Source organism: Xenopus laevis, chromosome 9_10S (assembly GCF_017654675.1).
Source record: "Xenopus laevis strain J_2021 chromosome 9_10S, Xenopus_laevis_v10.1, whole genome shotgun sequence".
NCBI lineage: Eukaryota > Metazoa > Chordata > Amphibia > Anura > Pipidae > Xenopus > Xenopus laevis.
The window spans coordinates 10126333-10144570 of record NC_054388.1 but is presented as its reverse complement, the minus strand read 5'-3'; the positions used below and the strand labels follow the sequence as shown (position 1 = coordinate 10144570).

General features: G+C 42.3%; 1 protein-coding gene across 2 annotated transcripts; it reads left to right on the top strand.

The window, feature by feature from the left end:
- Positions 1-2330: 2330 nt before the first annotated feature.
- On the top strand, positions 2331-18238 carry LOC108702599 (potassium voltage-gated channel subfamily G member 1). Of its 2 annotated transcripts, XM_041578810.1 has the most exons (4): positions 2331-3074; positions 12356-12427; positions 15840-16637; positions 17480-18238. In XM_041578810.1, the coding sequence occupies exons 3-4, from the start codon at positions 15879-15881 to the stop codon at positions 18227-18229; spliced, it is 1509 nt and encodes a 502-aa protein (XP_041434744.1). In that variant the 5' UTR covers positions 2331-3074; positions 12356-12427; positions 15840-15878; the 3' UTR covers positions 18230-18238. The 2 variants fall into 2 exon arrangements, with proteins under 2 accessions (XP_041434744.1, XP_018093665.1); XM_018238176.2 differs by lacking the exon at positions 12356-12427.

Sequence of the window (18238 nt, the reverse complement as noted above, 5' to 3'; positions counted from 1 at the left end):
AAGTCGAAAGGATTTTACTTCGACGGTCCAATATCGGGGAACCTTTTCAGAAAAGTCGTTTTTAAGTTTCTATATGGAAGCCCTAACTTTACTGTATTTACCGGAAGGACGGCAATTTCCTTTTTTCAGGATCAAATAGCAATTTGCACATTTAACCTTTAACGTCTCTAAAAGGGGGAATGTAATATTGGTCGGTAGCTCAACAATCATTTGCAATTCATTCGCACTGCGAATAAATGTTCGCAAAGTGAAAAATGACGCCTTTGCGAACACTTTGCTCCTCAGACAACAGTAAGATAGTGATTTGTGAACATTCGCAGTGCATGTATTAGAATTTCTCAATGCAAACCAATTTTTGCAACAAAATAGTCAATGAAACTGCAGAGCAGGTGTTAAAGATTCGCAATTAATATTCGCAAAGCAATAAAAGCCTAATAAAGTATATTACAATTTTTATTCCCAAAGCTTTGTGAATTATATTACATTTCCCCCTAAGTGATTAATGAACACGCCCTCTGCTGGAAAAAGTCCGGATATGACTGGCAACAAAACTTTCATTATATTTAACCAACAGTATGAAGCCGGCTCACTCGGCTCTTCCAGCTAATGATTTTGGAATAAAGGACAGAAATTAAACTTTGTTTTACTGGGCAAGAAACATAGATAATATTTTATTATTGTCTTTAGAATGAAAAAAAAAATAATTGAATGTACATTCCTTAAAGAATATTGTCAAACCGTTATATAACTTTAAATGCAACAGTTGATTTCATCAGTAGAGGAGAAAAACTCTATTTTCAGCTGGGGACTTAAAATGTAGAATTAAAATCTCTAGTTCAAAAGAGGGAAAGGAATCGCTTCCCCACAGTGCAGTTAGAAAAACACACATTTTACCTGGATGGAACGATGCTTGCTTCTATGGAAACACAAATACAAAGCGAAATATTGTTTATTTGCTCATTTCAAAAAAAACCTACGTAGATGGATAAAAGAATGTACAGTAAATGGGACATATTACAAAAAATTCACAGTGATGTAGGATATTGTAGTTGTCTACTGATGAAAACCATACAGGGAATCCAGACCCTCTTGGAATTGAGCATAAACTAAGCTGCTTAGGTAAATGTAGCTACAAATGGGATTTGTTAGTGGGAAAGGTTTGAGGCAGCTCTTCCATAAGATGCATAAGCCCAGCCATTCATAGATTTTCTGAATATTAAATCAATAAGCTGCTGCTCTCGTTAAAATAGTAAGGGATCATACAATTCAAGTATAGTCAGGAGAGATGGTGTCTTTAGTAACAATGGGATAATAGTCTGTGGGATAGCAGGTGTAGTAGGGACAGATGGTGCCTATAGTAACAGTGGATAATAGTCTCTGGGAAGGGAGTGTGACTGTGGGATAGCAGGTATAGTAGGGAGAGATGGTGCCTATAGTAACAGTGGATAATAGTCTCTGGGAAGGGAGTGTGACTGTGGGATAGCAGGTATAGTAGGGACAGATGGTGCCTATAGTAACAGTGGATAATAGTCTCTGGGAAGGGAGTTTGGCTGTGGGATAGCAGGTATAGTAGGGACAGATGGTGCCTATAGTAACAGTGGATAATAGTCTCTGGGAAGGGAGTGTGACTGTGGGATAGCAGGTATAGTAGGGAGAGATGGTGCCTATAGTAACAGTGGATAATAGTCTCTGGGAAGGGAGTGTGACTGTGGGATAGCAGGTATAGTAGGGAGAGATGGTGCCTATAGTAACAGTGGGATAATAGTCTCTGGGAAGGGAGTGTGACTGTGGGATAGCAGGTATAGTAGGGAGAGATGGTGCCTATAGTAACAGTGGATAATAGTCTCTGGGAAGGGAGTGTGACTGTGGGATAGCAGGTATAGTAGGGAGAGATGGTGTCTATAGTAACAGTGGATAATAGTCTCTGGGAAGGGAGTGTGACTGTGGGATAGCAGGTATAGTAGGGAGAGATGGTGCCTATAGTAACAGTGGATAATAGTCTCTGGGAAGGGAGTTTGGCTGTGGGATAGCAGGTATAGTAGGGACAGATGGTGCCTATAGTAACAGTGGATAATAGTCTCTGGGAAGGGATTGTGACTGTGGGATAGCAGGTATAGTAGGGAGAGATGGTGCCTATAGTAACAGTGGGATAATAGTCTCTGGGAAGGGAGTGTGACTGTGGGATAGCAGGTATAGTAGGGAGAGATGGTGCCTATAGTAACAGTGGGATAATAGTCTCTGGGAAGGGAGTGTGACTGTGGGATAGCAGGTATAGTAGGGAGAGATGGTGCCTATATTAACAGTGGATAATAGTCTCTGGGAAGGGAGTTTGGCTGTGGGATAGCAGAGAGAAGTGGTACCTTTAGCAATGCTAATAATGTACCTGTTTAAATGGCACCTGCTCCTGATGATGATAGCAAAAGATACAGAGAAAGCAGAAACAATCTGACAAAAGAGGAGAACTAAAAGCAATATTAAGAGAGAGCATTAGTAAAATGGGGAGAAGAAGGAAAAATCTAAAGAATTTAATAAATAAATAAAGGGGGGAATATAATGTCAGAATGAAATGAGAAGTTATATGATGGAGCGGGAGAACAAGAGGAATAAAGAATGGGGAAAAGATAAAGGGGACACAGAAGGCACCAGAAGAAAAGTTAACCATTAAATGGAACTCATCAGTATTACAGTACAGGAAAGGGGTTACTGTGCCAGTCTCCCAGGAGGTGCTGCAGAGACTTAGTCCTGTCCTGTTGTATTTTCACCAGCCCTGATAGTAAAAGTAGAGGGTGGGGAAGGCAACAAACTCCCCTGCTTGGAAGATCTGTCACCTCTTTGCACTAAACGTCCCCTCCGCTTCCTTGCAACAGGCACAGAAAGAGGGATCTCTACCCTCCCCTGCAATCAGAGCTCACTCCTCCCTTCCTTTCCAGCACACAGAGCCGGTTCCAGCACTACTGAGGTTGCATTCCCACCAACCACCTGCCTGCAGACACATGGCAATGTATCCAACCACCTCCAGGGAACAAGGGATGGAGGCAGACAAGCAAGAAGGATGAGACCCCGGACCATAACAAGTAAGTGTCCCCACTTCTAACATCCCTTTAACCCATTACTTTCCAAGATCTCTCCATAACACATGTTGCTTTCAGTCCAGACAAAATTAAAGTAAAATTAACGTATCTAATTTATACAGGATCCTTCAAATACTGCTAGAAGGTATTATCCAATATGTAAATACAGGGGGATTGTTTCCTGCTGTAACATATGCTCATTCTTTTGTTATGTAGATACTGAAATCACTTTGTGGTCAACTTGGTTTAGGAAAATGTTCTTTAATCTACATTATTTTGACAATACAAAGAGTATCACCGTTAATCATCACAGAGAAAATATATGTTGTCTATTGGTAGTAACAATGATGGAAGTGATGCTGATAATTGGCAAAGAGCAGAGATGCACGGGAAGATATGGCGAAATTTAGTCCCTCGTTGACTAATCGTCTCTTCTTCGGGCGATAATCTGAAAAGCCTTCCCGCCGGCAAGAATCAAAATCACCGGCGGGATGGCACTCGGAGCGCTTCATATTTTCCAAAGTTGCCTGAAGTTTCCTTGTCAGGCGCCTTCAGAAAATGAAGCGCTCTGAGTGCCATCCCACCGGCGATTTAGATTCTAGCCAGCGGAAAGGCTTTTCGGGGAAGTCGCCCGAAGAAGAGGCAATTAGTCGCCGGGTGACTAAATCTCCCTGAATCTTCCCATGTGTCTCTGCCCTAAGGGTTTGTTCGTTTTGCTCCATAATCTTAACTTTTAGTGCTATTGCAGAATCTCGGCATGGGTTAAACCCCAGTTATCAGCAGGACTAGTTCTTATCCGCAGCAAATGCAACATGTGTTTATTTACTGTGGAACTTCAGCAGCTCAGCTAGGTGGTTGCTAAGTAATATGACATGCTGGTGACATGCTTTTTCTGAGTATATTTAACTCCCTCTGATCCTGTAAGACCACCAGACTTGCTCCTGTAGACCCCGGTAAATTCAAGGACTAGATCTTTAATTCGTCATCCCTTTACTTTTATAATCAATGTTCCTGTTGTCTGGGAATTCTATTTTCAATTTTGTCTGGGACCCTCCTGATCCTGCAGTTCCTTCACTTGACCTACCCTTGAGATGTGGGTCATTTACAAGTGTTTGGACTTAATTCTTTCCATGATTGACTAGATACGTTGCAGTCTCCTTGTTTATAAATTAAGGGACGTCACAATGTGCACACATGTTGAAAATGGTGCAGAATGGAGGCAGCTTTATCTACCTGTGTTATGTGATTTTTGTAGGCTTATCCATCCCTTGCCATGTACACGAGATTTGACTAACTAAACCCAGGTGCAGTGTTATTTTAAGGAAATTGGGAAAATGGAAATAAGAACATTTGCATAACTGACGCCGTTCCTAAATGCAGATCTATTCTGTAATAAAAGCTTTGGACTTGGTTAAATAAAAGCCGTTTATTTCCATTTGGAAAATTCGTTTTTTATTTAAATCAAATACATTTTCCGATTTCAAATGCCGAACTCACCATTATGAACACACTCCAAAATGAACTTTCATTCAGTTGTCTCTGGGCGGAGGTAGTAAGTGCTTATTAACAGCACAAACCCATTTAGGTGCACCAAAAGAAATGAAAATTGCTTTGCCGGATCTTAAATGCAAATTTCGGAGTCAATTTTCCCTTTTTTGTATTTGAATGGCGTAGAAGTTGCGTTGCGTAGAGTCTGTTCCTCCAGCTGTGTTTACAGCTTAAATTATGAATGCAGCAGATCAGAAGTGGAATGATTAAAAACGTGCCAGCCAATGGTTTCCCAGGCTTGGGACAATGGTACGTGGGTAGATTTTGGGAGTTTTGTCTTGGCAGGGGATGTAACTAGAAGCAGACCCTGAGGCTGCTTGGGTTGGGGTGGGAGTTATTGGATGTTTAGTAGGACAGTTTTATGAACTTTGTAAAGTCTTGCTATGATTTTACTATGGGGCTGTATTTTCTTATTACACCACTGCTATAATAGTGGGGGACAAGTGCACAATATCAGCATCCACTGACTACAATGACAAGCATTGGTTCTTGAGCTTTCAGGGTCATCTTTGGTCTTGTATTAAATAAGGCAGAAAGGCAGGCAAAAAAAAAAAATATATATATATATATATATATATATAAATATATATATTGAAACCCCCTAATGAACCTCAAAACCCACACGTCAACTTGTCAACATATTTCAAGTGAATCACACTTATAATTAACCCTTTCTGGGTCACCCCAAGTAACTGGCCCGCCACCAGTTGTACAGGTATGACACCTATTAGGCAGAATGCCCATGGCTTGGGGTTTTCTGGATAAGGGATCTTTCCATAGCTTGGATCTCCATACCTTGCCTACTTAAAACTAATTTCAACATTAAATAAACCCGATTGTTTTGCCTCTAATAAGAATTAATTATACCTTAGTCGGAATCAAGTACAAGGTACTAATTTATTATAACAGTGGAAAAAGAAAAGCAATTTTAAAAATTTAAATTACTTGATTAAAATGGAGTCTAGGGCAGACGGCCTTTCCGTAATTCAAAGCTTTCTAGATAATGGTTTTCCAGATAACAGATCCCTTACTGTACATGTATTATAACTTTCCTGATCCTGTTCCTAGTATAGAATCGTCATCCAAAATGTTTAGAAGCAGTGAAGCAGGGAGCAGAAATGCCAATCTGGATTCAAAGTCATCTGGTGCATCTTTGTGGGACTGGGTTTTGGGCAGGCAGAGCCAAGAAGCACTTGGATCCAGGATGGCATCTCTGCATACTGCCCCATTTGCCCATACCTGTTAACTAAGACAGCTCAGCAGGGTTGATAGTGGGGGCATTTGAGGTCCTTTTAAAAGCTCTCTGGCCAGCCAAGGACATGTGCAGTTAGGACCAGATCAGCTTCAACTGCCACAAGAGAGCTAGGGACAGGCCATCAAACAGCTGAACGTGGCCTTAAACCCTACTGCACTACTCTTTTAATTTGCATGTTCCTTAAGTCTACTAGAAAATCATGTAAACATTATATAAACCCAATAGGCTGATTTTTGCTTCCAATAAGGATTAATTATAACTTAGTTGGGATCAAGTACAAGCTACTGTTTTATTATTATTAACGAAATTACTTTTGAACATTTGGATTATATGATTATAAATGAGTCTGTGGCCCTTCCATTATTCGGATCTTTCTGTACAACAGATTTCCAGATAACAGATTCCATACCTGTACTGGCAAACGAGGCAGTGATTGGTTCAGCATGGGGGTCTGTAAAGAGGATTTAGAAAATGTAAATCTTGTCCTTGTATGGGAAAGTTTGGCTAAACAAATTATAGGAGAAGCAATGTCGTATCCCACATCCCAAATGTTAGGCCCCCCCAAGTGAATGTATTTACTTACCCGACACTCCGAGCTGGTGCTCCTATCAGCAGAAAACTTCACTGGCCAAGGGTTATTCAAGCTAGCACCACAGAGTAATTGCCTTACAGCTTCTTATTTCTTCAAATCTCTGTTCACAATAGAATAAAATAGCCGGCATTTTTGTTAAAGTTCAGCCTTTCGCTTTGATGCGCATGTGCAACCACGAGAAGAAAGAAGAAGCCGTAAGCGGATCGCTCCGTGGTGCTCGTTGGAATAACCCCGGGCCGGTGCAGTTTTCTGCTGATAGGAGCATCAGCCTGGGTTTTCAGATAAGTGAATACATTCATTTTGGGGTGCCTAACATTTTGCACCCCCAATGGTATATATCTTTATTTCTCCTTTAAAAGCGCTCATTTAAAATTCTCAGGCTCAGTGCCATGTACAGTGCACAAAACTGCACCCATTACAATGCTTTGCACTTTCACTTACTTTGCATCAACTTGTGCCTTTTTGTGGTCATATATATAAAACCTTGGCAATTTGAATGCAACTTAAGGCACTATAAGTGCCCCTTTACTTTTGCAGGTGCATTTGTGTAGAATTGCACAACCCTGTGATGTTGGGCAGAAAACTTTGGTCTTGACTACAGCAGGTCCAATTATGTCACGTATGAATGTACCAGGCAGTTATAGCGATACTTCCTAGTGGGGTGCACAATAACGGCTGTAATTGGCTATTTGGTAGCCCCTATGTGGACTACCAGGCTACAGGTGGGTCTCTTTGGCAATACCCATGGTCTTTATGACTCCAAATCAGAAATCCAAAAATGAGCACCTGCTTTGAGGCCATTGAGAGCAACATCAAAGGGCAACATCTTCATCTTGAGTCACTGGTTTGAGATCACTGGTTTATTGTAATTAACATTTCTGCAACAAGTGATTGCTTATAAAGCTCGATAAACTGGGGTGATTAAAATGACCTGGAAACTGGTTCTGACTGCGGAGCTAAATTATTGCAATTAGTCTGGAGCTGATAAGAATCAGGAAAACTCATTGTGTGTGAATCAATGCGCAATCATCCTGCTCTGATTTCCAACCTCTCACGGATACTTGAGTCTCAGGGATAGCATCTCCACAATGGCCCCTTTTATTACATAAATAGTTGAGATGCATAAGGAATGGGCTCCGGTAACCCACAGCTACAGCAAGTGAATGCACAAGTAAATGTACGCGTGCTAGACCCCTAAGGGGCACACAATTACACCCATGGACAGGGCACTTCTATCTGGGCCTATGCAACCAAATTACTGTCGGGGGCAGAAAGCAACACTGCTGGGTACAAATTGAATCCTAAATTTTACCAGAATTTGAATTGAAATGTGCTGTTTAAATTCCAGCTGTCTTTCCCATCTCTGCTTCTCACTGTTCTGTCTTTATTTACCTGCCTATTCACACTGGCTTATCCTGATGAATATAAAACATTTGCACATCAGGTTACAATAAGGCACCACAGACAATAAGAGAGATTTCCCAAAAACCGTTCCCAAAAACAACTGCTTAATAAATTGCCCTGAATTTCCTCCCTATAATATATAATGTAATTTGTTGACATTAACCTCTCCAGAGATTTTTAATGCTTCTTCAAATTTCAAAACCCTTTAAGTATTTTTATCATGTTCTACTTTAGGGAGCTAGCACACGGGCAGATTTGGGGGGGTTTTAGTCGACTGGAGACTAATCGCCTCTTCTGCAGGGCGACAATCTCCCGAACTGCCTTCCCCCTGCTATAATGAGAAAATGCCAGCGCCAATGCACTCGCGGCGCTTCGATTTCCGAAGTCGCCCGAAGTTGCCTCACGAGGAAACTTTCTAAACCTGACTATTTTGCCATGAACACAGGATTTATTCCCAAACGATCGTCCAAATGACTCTTCAATAGATTAGTGGAGAAGCCATCTCCACAGCCAGAGTCGGACTGGGGGGCCCAGGGCCCACCGGGACTTGTTGTCCCGGGCCCCCCTCCGGACCCCCTGGCCCCCCAAACGCGACGGCGCAGAAGCGCGCAAGAAGTCGCGCAGAGATGCGCCGTACATTGTTTGGTTTTTTTTAGGACCAGGAGATCGGGAGAGGGGGTCTGGCCCGGCGGGGGCCCACCGGGTTTTTTCAAAAGCATTGTGCAAATACTTTATGTCAAAGTTATAAGTAGTTTTCAAAGACATTATTATGACAGATGTAAAAAAGAGTTTAATTTCTGGTGTCAGTATCTCTAACTATGTTAGGGCCCAAGAGTTGCACTCAACACTATAACCACCAATAGCAAAGAGCCCTCGTTTCCGCCGTTACCTCTAACACAATCCAGAAACAGTGACTTGCCCTTTGAAGGCAGCCATTAATCTGGGAAGCAGTGCGTGGAGGCTGTTTTAATACATTTATTTTATCTCCTTTGTTCATCTTTATTCTTGCGGAACTGTGTAATATTTCAGGGCTCTACTTGAGGAGTCGTAAAGGTAATGAGACTGTTACGACTGGATCAATAGCTCCAGTTCAGTTTTTAACAATGCGGTGATCCGATAAAGCACAACATGGAACAGGGTTTCATTCTGATTGTTCCATCAGCAACTGGGAGCATAACAGAACATGGTCAGATACAGAAGGGGATGAAGGTGAGGGATATGGAATGGTCAGGGTCGTGCAAGCATAAACATGCTTATTTTCATTTCATAGGTATATAAAGAAACTGCTTATCAGTCAAAGCCCCACTGTGTACCCTATACCTCCTAGGAACCACAGCTGTAACAGGGTTTGCTTCCTATGACCTTGTGCCCCCTGTTCCCTAATATCTGGGGCAATCCAATAAGAGCCACTACACACTATGGGGCTTTCCTGCTGAACTGCTTAATACAAGGGAATATATTTGCTGCCATAGTTTTATGATATCTCTCTGTACAGGCTATGAGCAAACTTAGGGGACTGTTCCTGCTGAATTGTGCTTAGTACAGGGCAGTGATCCCCAACCAGTAGCTCGTGAGTAACATGTTGCTCTCCAACCCCTTGATGTTGCTCTCAGTGGCCTCAAAGCAGGTGATTATTTTTGAATTCCAGACTTGGAGGCAAGATCTGGTTACATAAAAACCAAATGTACTGCCAAACAGAAACTCCTTTAGGGGAGAGGCTACCAATAGCCAATCACATCCCTTATTTGGCACCACCCCGGAACATTTTTCATGCTTGTGTTGCTCCCCAACTCTTTTTACATCTGAATGTTACTCACGGGTGAAAAAGGTTGGGGACCCCTGGTATAAGGGAATACCTATGCTGCTATAGTTTTATGGGATCTCTCTGTACAGACTATGAGCAAACTTAGGGGACTGTTCCTGCTGAATTGTGCTTAGTACAGGGAATACCTATGCTGCCATAATTTTATGGGATCTCTCTGTACAGACTATGAGCAAACTTAGGGGACTGTTCCTGCTGAATTGTGCTTAGTACAGGGAATACCTATGCTGCCATAGTTTTATGGGATCTCTCTGTATAGACTATAAGCAAACTTAGGGGACTGTTCCTGCTGAATTGTGCTTAGTACAGGGGAATACCTATGCTGCCCTAGTTTTATGGGATCTCTCTGTACAGACTATGAGCAAACTTAGGGGACTGTTCCTGCTGAATTGTGTTTAGTACAGGGAATACCTTTTCTGCCATAGTTTTATGGGATCTCTCTGTACAGGCTATGAGCAAACATAGGCGGCTGTTCCTGCTGAATTGTGCTTAGTACAGGGGAATAACTCTGCTTCCATAGCTTTTTTTGTATCTCTCTGTACAGAATATGAAATAAACACAGGGAAAAGCAAAACAAGATAAGAATAGTTCTCCATTAACATGTTAATATGAAGCCAAATATAAAAGGGAAAGAAGAGATGAGGGTACAGCGGCTCACTCTATCAGACCAGCATGGATTGAGTCCAATGTAAATGAAAGTGCAAACAGCTTCTGTTGTGCTATTTATGATTGGGAAAAGTATTCATTCTGAAAGGCTGTATTATTTCCAGGCTCATCATTTGTCAGAGCCGCTGCGTAGGCTTCTATTCTTCCCTGTGATAATGGCTCCCATTGTCACGCCAAAGGCAATAATCAGTAGGTCCAGCATAAAAGGCTTTCTGGTTGCGTTGATGCTCAGATAGACTTGTTTATATATTGCGAGATGGCATGTTTGCTGCAGGATGAAACAGAACAATACATGAAAAAAAACATAAAAGCAGCCCATAATAGCACAGGAATAAGAGCAATCTTACACTAGAGTTTGCATTACTAAGAACATAGCCTATGCCTACAGCTTGCAGGATTTCAATTCAGTGAAAGGCACTAGGGTAAAAACCGTTTAAAGGAGAAGGAAAATCGTATCCCATTTGGGGGGTGACAAATTTTAGGCACCCCCAAGTGATTGTATTGACTTACCTGACACCCCGAGCTGATGCTCCTTTCAGCAGAAAACTGCACCGGCCCGGGGTTATACCAGTGAGCACCACGGAGCAATTGGCTTCCGAATTCATCTTTCTTCAAATTTCCCGGGGCAGATGCATGCGTAGTAGAACAAAATAACCGACTTCTTCATTAAAGTTTAGCTTTATGCTCTAATGCACATGTGTAACCACGTGAAGAAAGAAGAAGCCAGAAGAGGATCACTCCGTGGTGCTCGTTGGAATAACCCCGGGCTGGTGCAGTTTTCTGCTGATAGGAGCACCGGCCCGGGGTTTCACTCGCGGGTGCCTAACATTTGGCACCCCTAAGTGGGATAAGTCTTTCCTTCTCCTTTAACGAAGAATTGCAATAAAATGGAAACATCATAAAAGCCACTCTGCACTGTTCTAATGGAATCTAAAACAGAAAAATCAATGTGAGCACCTCAAATACTTTGACCCCCTTTTCACATACCTTAAATGGCCGTCTCTGTTGTAAGGTGCTCCTTGTAGCTCCATGTTTCTGATATTGGCCAGCCCTCTTCCTAGTGTCACTGGCAACGCACATGGGGGCAAATTTACTAACCTCCGAAAATTCGCCAGCGACGGCTTCTATCACAGCACAACACTTCGTCAGACGTTAATTCGCCAGGACAACGATAATTCACTAAAATCCGAAGTTGCGCTGGCGTTACTGCGCCAAGCAAAGCGAAGTTGCGCTAGCGTTGCCTAATTTGCATATGGGGAAAGTTAAAGTACAATGGACGTATATGTTGCGGCAAATACATTACACACAAGCCCGGGAAACCTTAATAAAATAAAATAAAGTTGTTATACTGCCCTACACATGAGCCCAGTGTATAGTTTATGTGCCATATGTTAGGAAATGTAGCGGGGGAAGCGGGTTACCCCAAAAAAAATGTACGCTCTTTTGCAGCCTATCACCGGGAAAAAAGGAAAAGACGCCAGCGTTTTTTGGGACTTAGAACATTTTTCAACTAAATTTTGAGGAAATCCTATCTACTCTATTGCACTTCGCCTGGTCTGAGGTGGCGAAGGCAAGTCTGGCGCAAGAGGTAATGTTCAGTAAAATCCACATCTTAGTGAATTTGCATAGTTACGTCCATTCGCCAGAGCGCTAATTCGGCAGGCGTTAGGGAGCAAAGTACCGCTACAGTCTATCTCCTTCACTAGCGAAGTTACGCCAGCGACCGTTAGTAAATCGACGAAGTACCGAAATGACGGCATGCTGGCAAATATTCGCCCTTTAGTAAATTTTGTCCCCATGCTCACTCTGTGCTGTGCCTACAGATTAACCGCCCTTAGATGAACTACATTCCAGTGTAATTGCACTTGGTGCAAAGGTTCTCACCATTTAGTGATGCAACTGGGAATCCTGCATCTAAAGGGGTGGCACACAGATGGGACATGGGTGCTCACCTATCACTCAAAAAGTTTGCTTATTTGTTGTTGTTTGTTTTTCAGCACCAAAAAGGTACAAAAAGCAAAGGGCGCCCTGGTCAAGTGTTAGATACAGGGCTCTCCTCAGTGACAGAGGTAGGTGCACCCATAATCTCAGAATAAACTGCTTTAAGATGAAGGTAATTTGTGTATGACATTTAACCATTTAACTGCCAGTAGCACAGGATTTAGACTCCAGTCACAGAATGCCAGGCAATGTAGATTCTCGCTTTCCAGGGTTACATTTTACTCAAGCCAGCAGTTTAATTAGTTAAATAGACACAATTCTGACATTTACTATATGAGCCCAATTAACTGTAGCTATAAGGTTTCCAATAATAGTGAAGCAATAAAACTGCCCAGGCACAGTAACACTTACAGGAGACTATACTGAAATGATATATATAGAATTTCAGTATAATTCCCAGCATGCACCCTAATGATCAGACACAGCCCCAAAGGGGCAAATTTAGGGACACAGTTTATAGGATTAGCAATTATTGGCCCCAGAGGGAGAGCAACCTGTTACACACAGCACAGTGCAAAGAAGCTTGGGACACAGCCACTTGAAGCTAGGATTCAGCGAGCCCCGTTATTGGGAAAAAGTTAAAAGAAAAAAAAGAAAGAAAATTCAGAAAGCAAATAGAAGACAGAGTGACAGATCTGCTGCAGTAACGGAAGCCATTATGTTTCCCCGGCATTACAGAGCCAGCCGGTGATAGTCATTCTCACCCTGACAGCAGGCAGTTTGATGGCTACTAATTGCCTGCTATCTTAGCCACTAAGAATAACTCCCCAGCCTAAAAAAAGACAGCAGGATTCCCCGTATTGTTCAGCTCTCCAGAATGACACTGAACTACAATTCCCAGCATACACTGATTGCCAAAGGCTGCTTCTCTTCATAGCAAGGGTCCTAATTAAATTGCATCCTTCCATCCCTTCTATTTATTTTTCGAATATAGGAACACAGCAGAGGTTTTTAGATATTAGAGTATATTCTTTCCTGTGCTCATTATGGACACAATAGGTGCAGGTAGGTTTTGCCCTATGCACTATAATGATTGTACAGGAGAATGCAGATATACTGGCTGTGTCTGTGCTGGTGCATCAGGATCACATATACTAGACAGCTGCCTTATGTAGGCATTAGGTATAAGGCCACCTTAATGTTTGCTGCCATAGACCCATGTCTCACCCTTTGTGCCATTTTTCTGACAACAAAACCACTAATCACTACCCAGCACTGATTTTGCTCTTTCGGAATCAGAACAAGGGTTTATGCTAGATAGCTGCAAAATTTTCCCGTATCCATCTCTACAAGCTATGAGCAAAATTAGGGGCTGTTGAATTGTGCTTAGTACAGAGGAATACTTATGCTGACATAGTTGTATAGTATCTCTCTGTACAGGCTATGAGCAAACTTAGGGGACTATTCCTGCTGACTTGTGCTTAGTACAGGGGAATACCTATGCTGCCATAGTTTTATTTATGGGATCTCTGTGCAGACTATGAGCAAACTTAGGGACTGTTCCTGCTGAATTGTGCTTAGTACAGGGGAATACCTATGCTGCCATAGTTTTATGGGATCTCTCTGTACAGACTATGAGCAAACTTAGGGACTGTTCCTGCTGAATTGTGCTTAGTACAAGGGAATACCTATGCTTCCATAGTTTTATGGGATCTCTCTGTACAGACTATGAGCAAACTTAGGGGACTGTTCCTGCTGAATTGTGCTTAGTACAGGGGAATACCTATTCTGCCATAGTTTTATGGGATCTCTCTGTACAGACTATGAGCAAACTTAGGGGACTGTTCCTGCTGAATTGTGCTTGGTACAGAGGAATACCTATGCTGTCATAGTTTTATGGGATCTCTCTGTACAGACTATGAACAAACTTAGGGGACTGTTCCTGCTGAATTGTGCTTAGTACAGGGGAATACCTATGCTGCCATAGTTTTATAGTATCTCTCTGAACAGACTATGAGCAAACTAAGGGGGCAGTTACTGATGAATTTTGCTTAGTACCGAGGAATATCTATAAGCATTGGTATTTTGGAGCTGATATGTCCAGCCTGCAGCTCTCTCGATTCTAGCGACATCTGGAAATCTACATGCCTATTTTAGAGTCTGCGATCAGTAAAAAATCTTTCCAGTAATTCCTATAACCTCATTACATTACTGTAAGAACCTCATCTTAGATGTTATTTCTGGCTCCCAAATTGCTTGAACTGTCACTCACCTATAATGACTTCTAGGACTCTGCTCCCTTCTCCATTGACTCTCTGATCTGAGACGCTCTCTACTGTGCTCCAGTAATGATGTCCCGTAAGACTTCTCCCCTTCTATGCCATCTTCTCGCCCCCTCTGGGTCAGCCTTAAAACTCCTGCAAATCAAAACACCTTTTCATAAATGTATTCCCTTTCCTCCATATATGACTTCTGTATGTGCTACTACTGTGTGTCATCTGCTTGCTTCCATTTTTATCCCTTTCTATGTCTCTGTCACTGCTTATCCCCACTGCTGTAAAGCAATAAAGATGTGCCTTCAAGTTAATCACCGTTTCATAGTGACATTTCTATGATTCAGAAATCTATGATGAAGTTTGAGGTTGGCCATACACATGCCAATACAAGCTAACATCTGAGCCTCGCATACATCGAAAAATATCTATTGGGCAGGTTTGACGATCCCTTTGGATCCAATCAATCTGGCCCTGTGCGTGGGTGGTCAGTTCAATACGGCAACCTGCCAAAGCAACAATGCTTTAGTTCAACACCAGATGCTATCAGCTAGTTAGAAGGCAGTGGTGTTGGTTTTGCCTTTGATCAGATACAAGAACTGCCAGTTGGTTGAGTTGGTGGCATTTAGGTTCACAGTTCCATTTATGCAAATGACAGGTTCTTCTCTGACAGATGAGAATACATGTGTTCTGAAACTGGAGGGTGGTGATATTACGGCTGAAAAATCTCTACAAAAATCTGGATCTGCAGTTCGATAGCTGAGGATGCTGGGAGTGATAGGTTACAAACTGCAGAGCCAATAAATTAATCACTTCTCCTTTTTTATCCTTTATTGGTGTCCCTTGATCCTCAACCAGCCAATGACATGATTGGCTGCTCAGTGCTCATTGAAGTATTTACATTATAGGAATTGATTTACTTTCTGTCCCAGTAGGAAGTAGCAACCAACATTGCCACAGCACAAGAAATGTGTTATTTATATTAAGCACTAACCTTTATATTTGGCAAGATACACTCCCCCCTAAGGGAATCCTGCAACAGTACGATCAATGCACTATTTACCCCAAAGCAGAGGCTGACTCGAAAAAGTAATTCTGGTACCAATGTTTCTCTATTCAGAATACAGCTCCCAAAACGGAGAGGCAAAATTGACCCCAAATGTAGTTTGTATTTCCTTTTAAAAAATACAATGCTATTTCTCACAAAATCTGTATGCAATCAAATAAGTGTTATTCCTGATCCAATTCTGTCTCCCTTTGTTTGCAGTGTAATTGACTCAAGAAATGTGAGTCACTGACCATCAAGATGACTCTCTTAGGAGGAGAAAACTCTGATTATGACTACAGCGCTTTGAGTTGTGCTTCTGAAACCTCGTTCAACCATAACTTCTTTGGAGAGTCCGAAACCCTCAAGGGTATCTTCTACAAAAGGGCCAAGCTTATCCAGCCAACCGAGAACCTCTTCAAGAGTGCTCACCCAGATGATCGCAAACACCATGCCATCATAAATGTTGGAGGCATCAGGTACCTCCTGCCTTGGACCACCCTCGACGAATTTCCTTTAACACGCCTTGGGCAGCTAAAACTCTGTAGTAACTTTGATGAGATCTTAAGTATTTGTGACGATTACGATGTGACGTGCAACGAGTTTTTCTTTGACCGTAACCCTGGAGCCTTCAGAACTATTCTGACCTTCCTGCAGGTGGGAAAGCTACGGCTGTTGCGTGAGATGTGCGCTCTCTCTTTCCAAGAGGAGCTTCTTTATTGGGGTATAGAGGAGGATAACCTGGAATGGTGCTGCAAAAGGAGATATGTTCAGAAGATGGAAGAGTTTGCTGAGCTTAACCTACAGGAAGGGGAGCTGATTGAGAATGAAAATGCATCTGAACCTGAAGATGAAAGCAAATTGGATACGTGCATGCGTCACTTAAGCGATATGGTGGAAAAGCCTCAGTCCGGGCTTCCTGGGAAAATCTTTGCTTGTCTGTCTGTGTTATTTGTCACCATCACTGCTGTCAATCTGTCCATCAGCACCATGCCAGACCTAAGAGAGGAGGAGGAAAAGGTTTGTTTTTGCTTTATTCCTTCTCTATTAAAGGAAAACTGGCAGAACCATTTCAGCCCATCTATGAATAGGTAGAATGGCTCAGACATCACCAATAATAAGAATAATAAAAGATGGGCAGTTTATAGCATTTAAGGGGTCTGAAAATGTTTTGGGTTTTACAAATCAGGGCTTTTATCTTTAGATGTGGTAGGACCTGGATAAAATAAGACTTTTTGGGCATTCATCGTTAAATGTAAAACTGCCCAAACTATGGCCTTTAATCCCAGTCAGGTAAGGCACAAAAGCAATAACTACTAACTGTCAGCTATGACTCCTAACATCCTCCTCCACCTGATGATGTTAGATGCTATTGTGTCTGTTTTTTCCAGTTGTGTCTTTAGACCTGAATCAGTTCAAGCTGAGATATAAAAGTTTAGAAAAACCCCACCTTTCCCAAACAGGTGTGTCAACTATAAAATACATACCACTTTACCTGCATTTTTTTCATGGTCACTGGTGGACTTTGGGCCTGGCTACTTGGGATTTTAATCCCACACCTGTTGGGAAATTTAGGCTCATGTACTTGTGGACTTGTGAGTGGCACGGGGGACTCTTGTAATGCTCCTTACAGTTGAATTTTTTGTAAAGAGTGTGGACTGTGTAGGGCAAAGAAAGTTAGACTTTGTAAGGTAGTTCTGGGATGGAAATATAAAGAGTATTTAATTGTGTTTGTAGCAAGAGACCAAGTCCAACTCATGACCTGGGTTCCATGAGCCCATAGTTACACCTCTGCTACTATATTTGTATAAAGCCCTGTTTATTAATTTGGTGATACAATATATCTTAAATTTGTCTTCTAGGGAGAATGCTCTAAAATGTGCTACAACATTTTCATTGTGGAGTCGGTCTGTGTGGGCTGGTTTTCACTGGAATTCTTACTGCGCTTTATACAGGCTCCAAGCAAATTCGCGTTCATTAAGAGGCCCCTGAACCTTATAGACATTTTGGCCATTTTGCCCTACTACATCACTCTAATTGTTGACAAAACATCAGTGGGAGAAAAGAAGCCCGGCTCGGGAAACAGCTACTTGGACAAAGTTGGCCTTGTGCTACGCATACTCCGTGCCTTGAGAATTCTCTACGTGATGCGCCTCGCCAGGCATTCCTTAGGGCTGCAAACATTGGGTCTCACAGCCAGGCGCTGTACACGGGAATTTGGGCTTCTGCTTCTCTTTCTTTGTGTGGCCATTGCTCTATTTTCTCCTCTGCTCTATTTGATAGAGAATGAGATGGCAGACTCCCAGGAATTTACCAGTATCCCCGCCAGCTATTGGTGGGCTGTCATCACAATGACAACAGTGGGTTATGGAGACATGGTGCCCAGGAGTATTCCAGGGCAGGTGGTTGCTTTAAGCAGTATTCTGAGTGGCATCCTACTTATGGCATTTCCAGTGACTTCAATATTTCACACTTTCTCGCGCTCATACATTGAGCTCAAGCAGGAACAGGAGCGTCTCATGTGCAGGAGGGCACAGCTTCTCATGAAGACCAAGTCCCAGATGAGCAACATCTCCCAAGGAAGTGATATACTGTCTGAGAATGCATCCTGAGAGATCAAA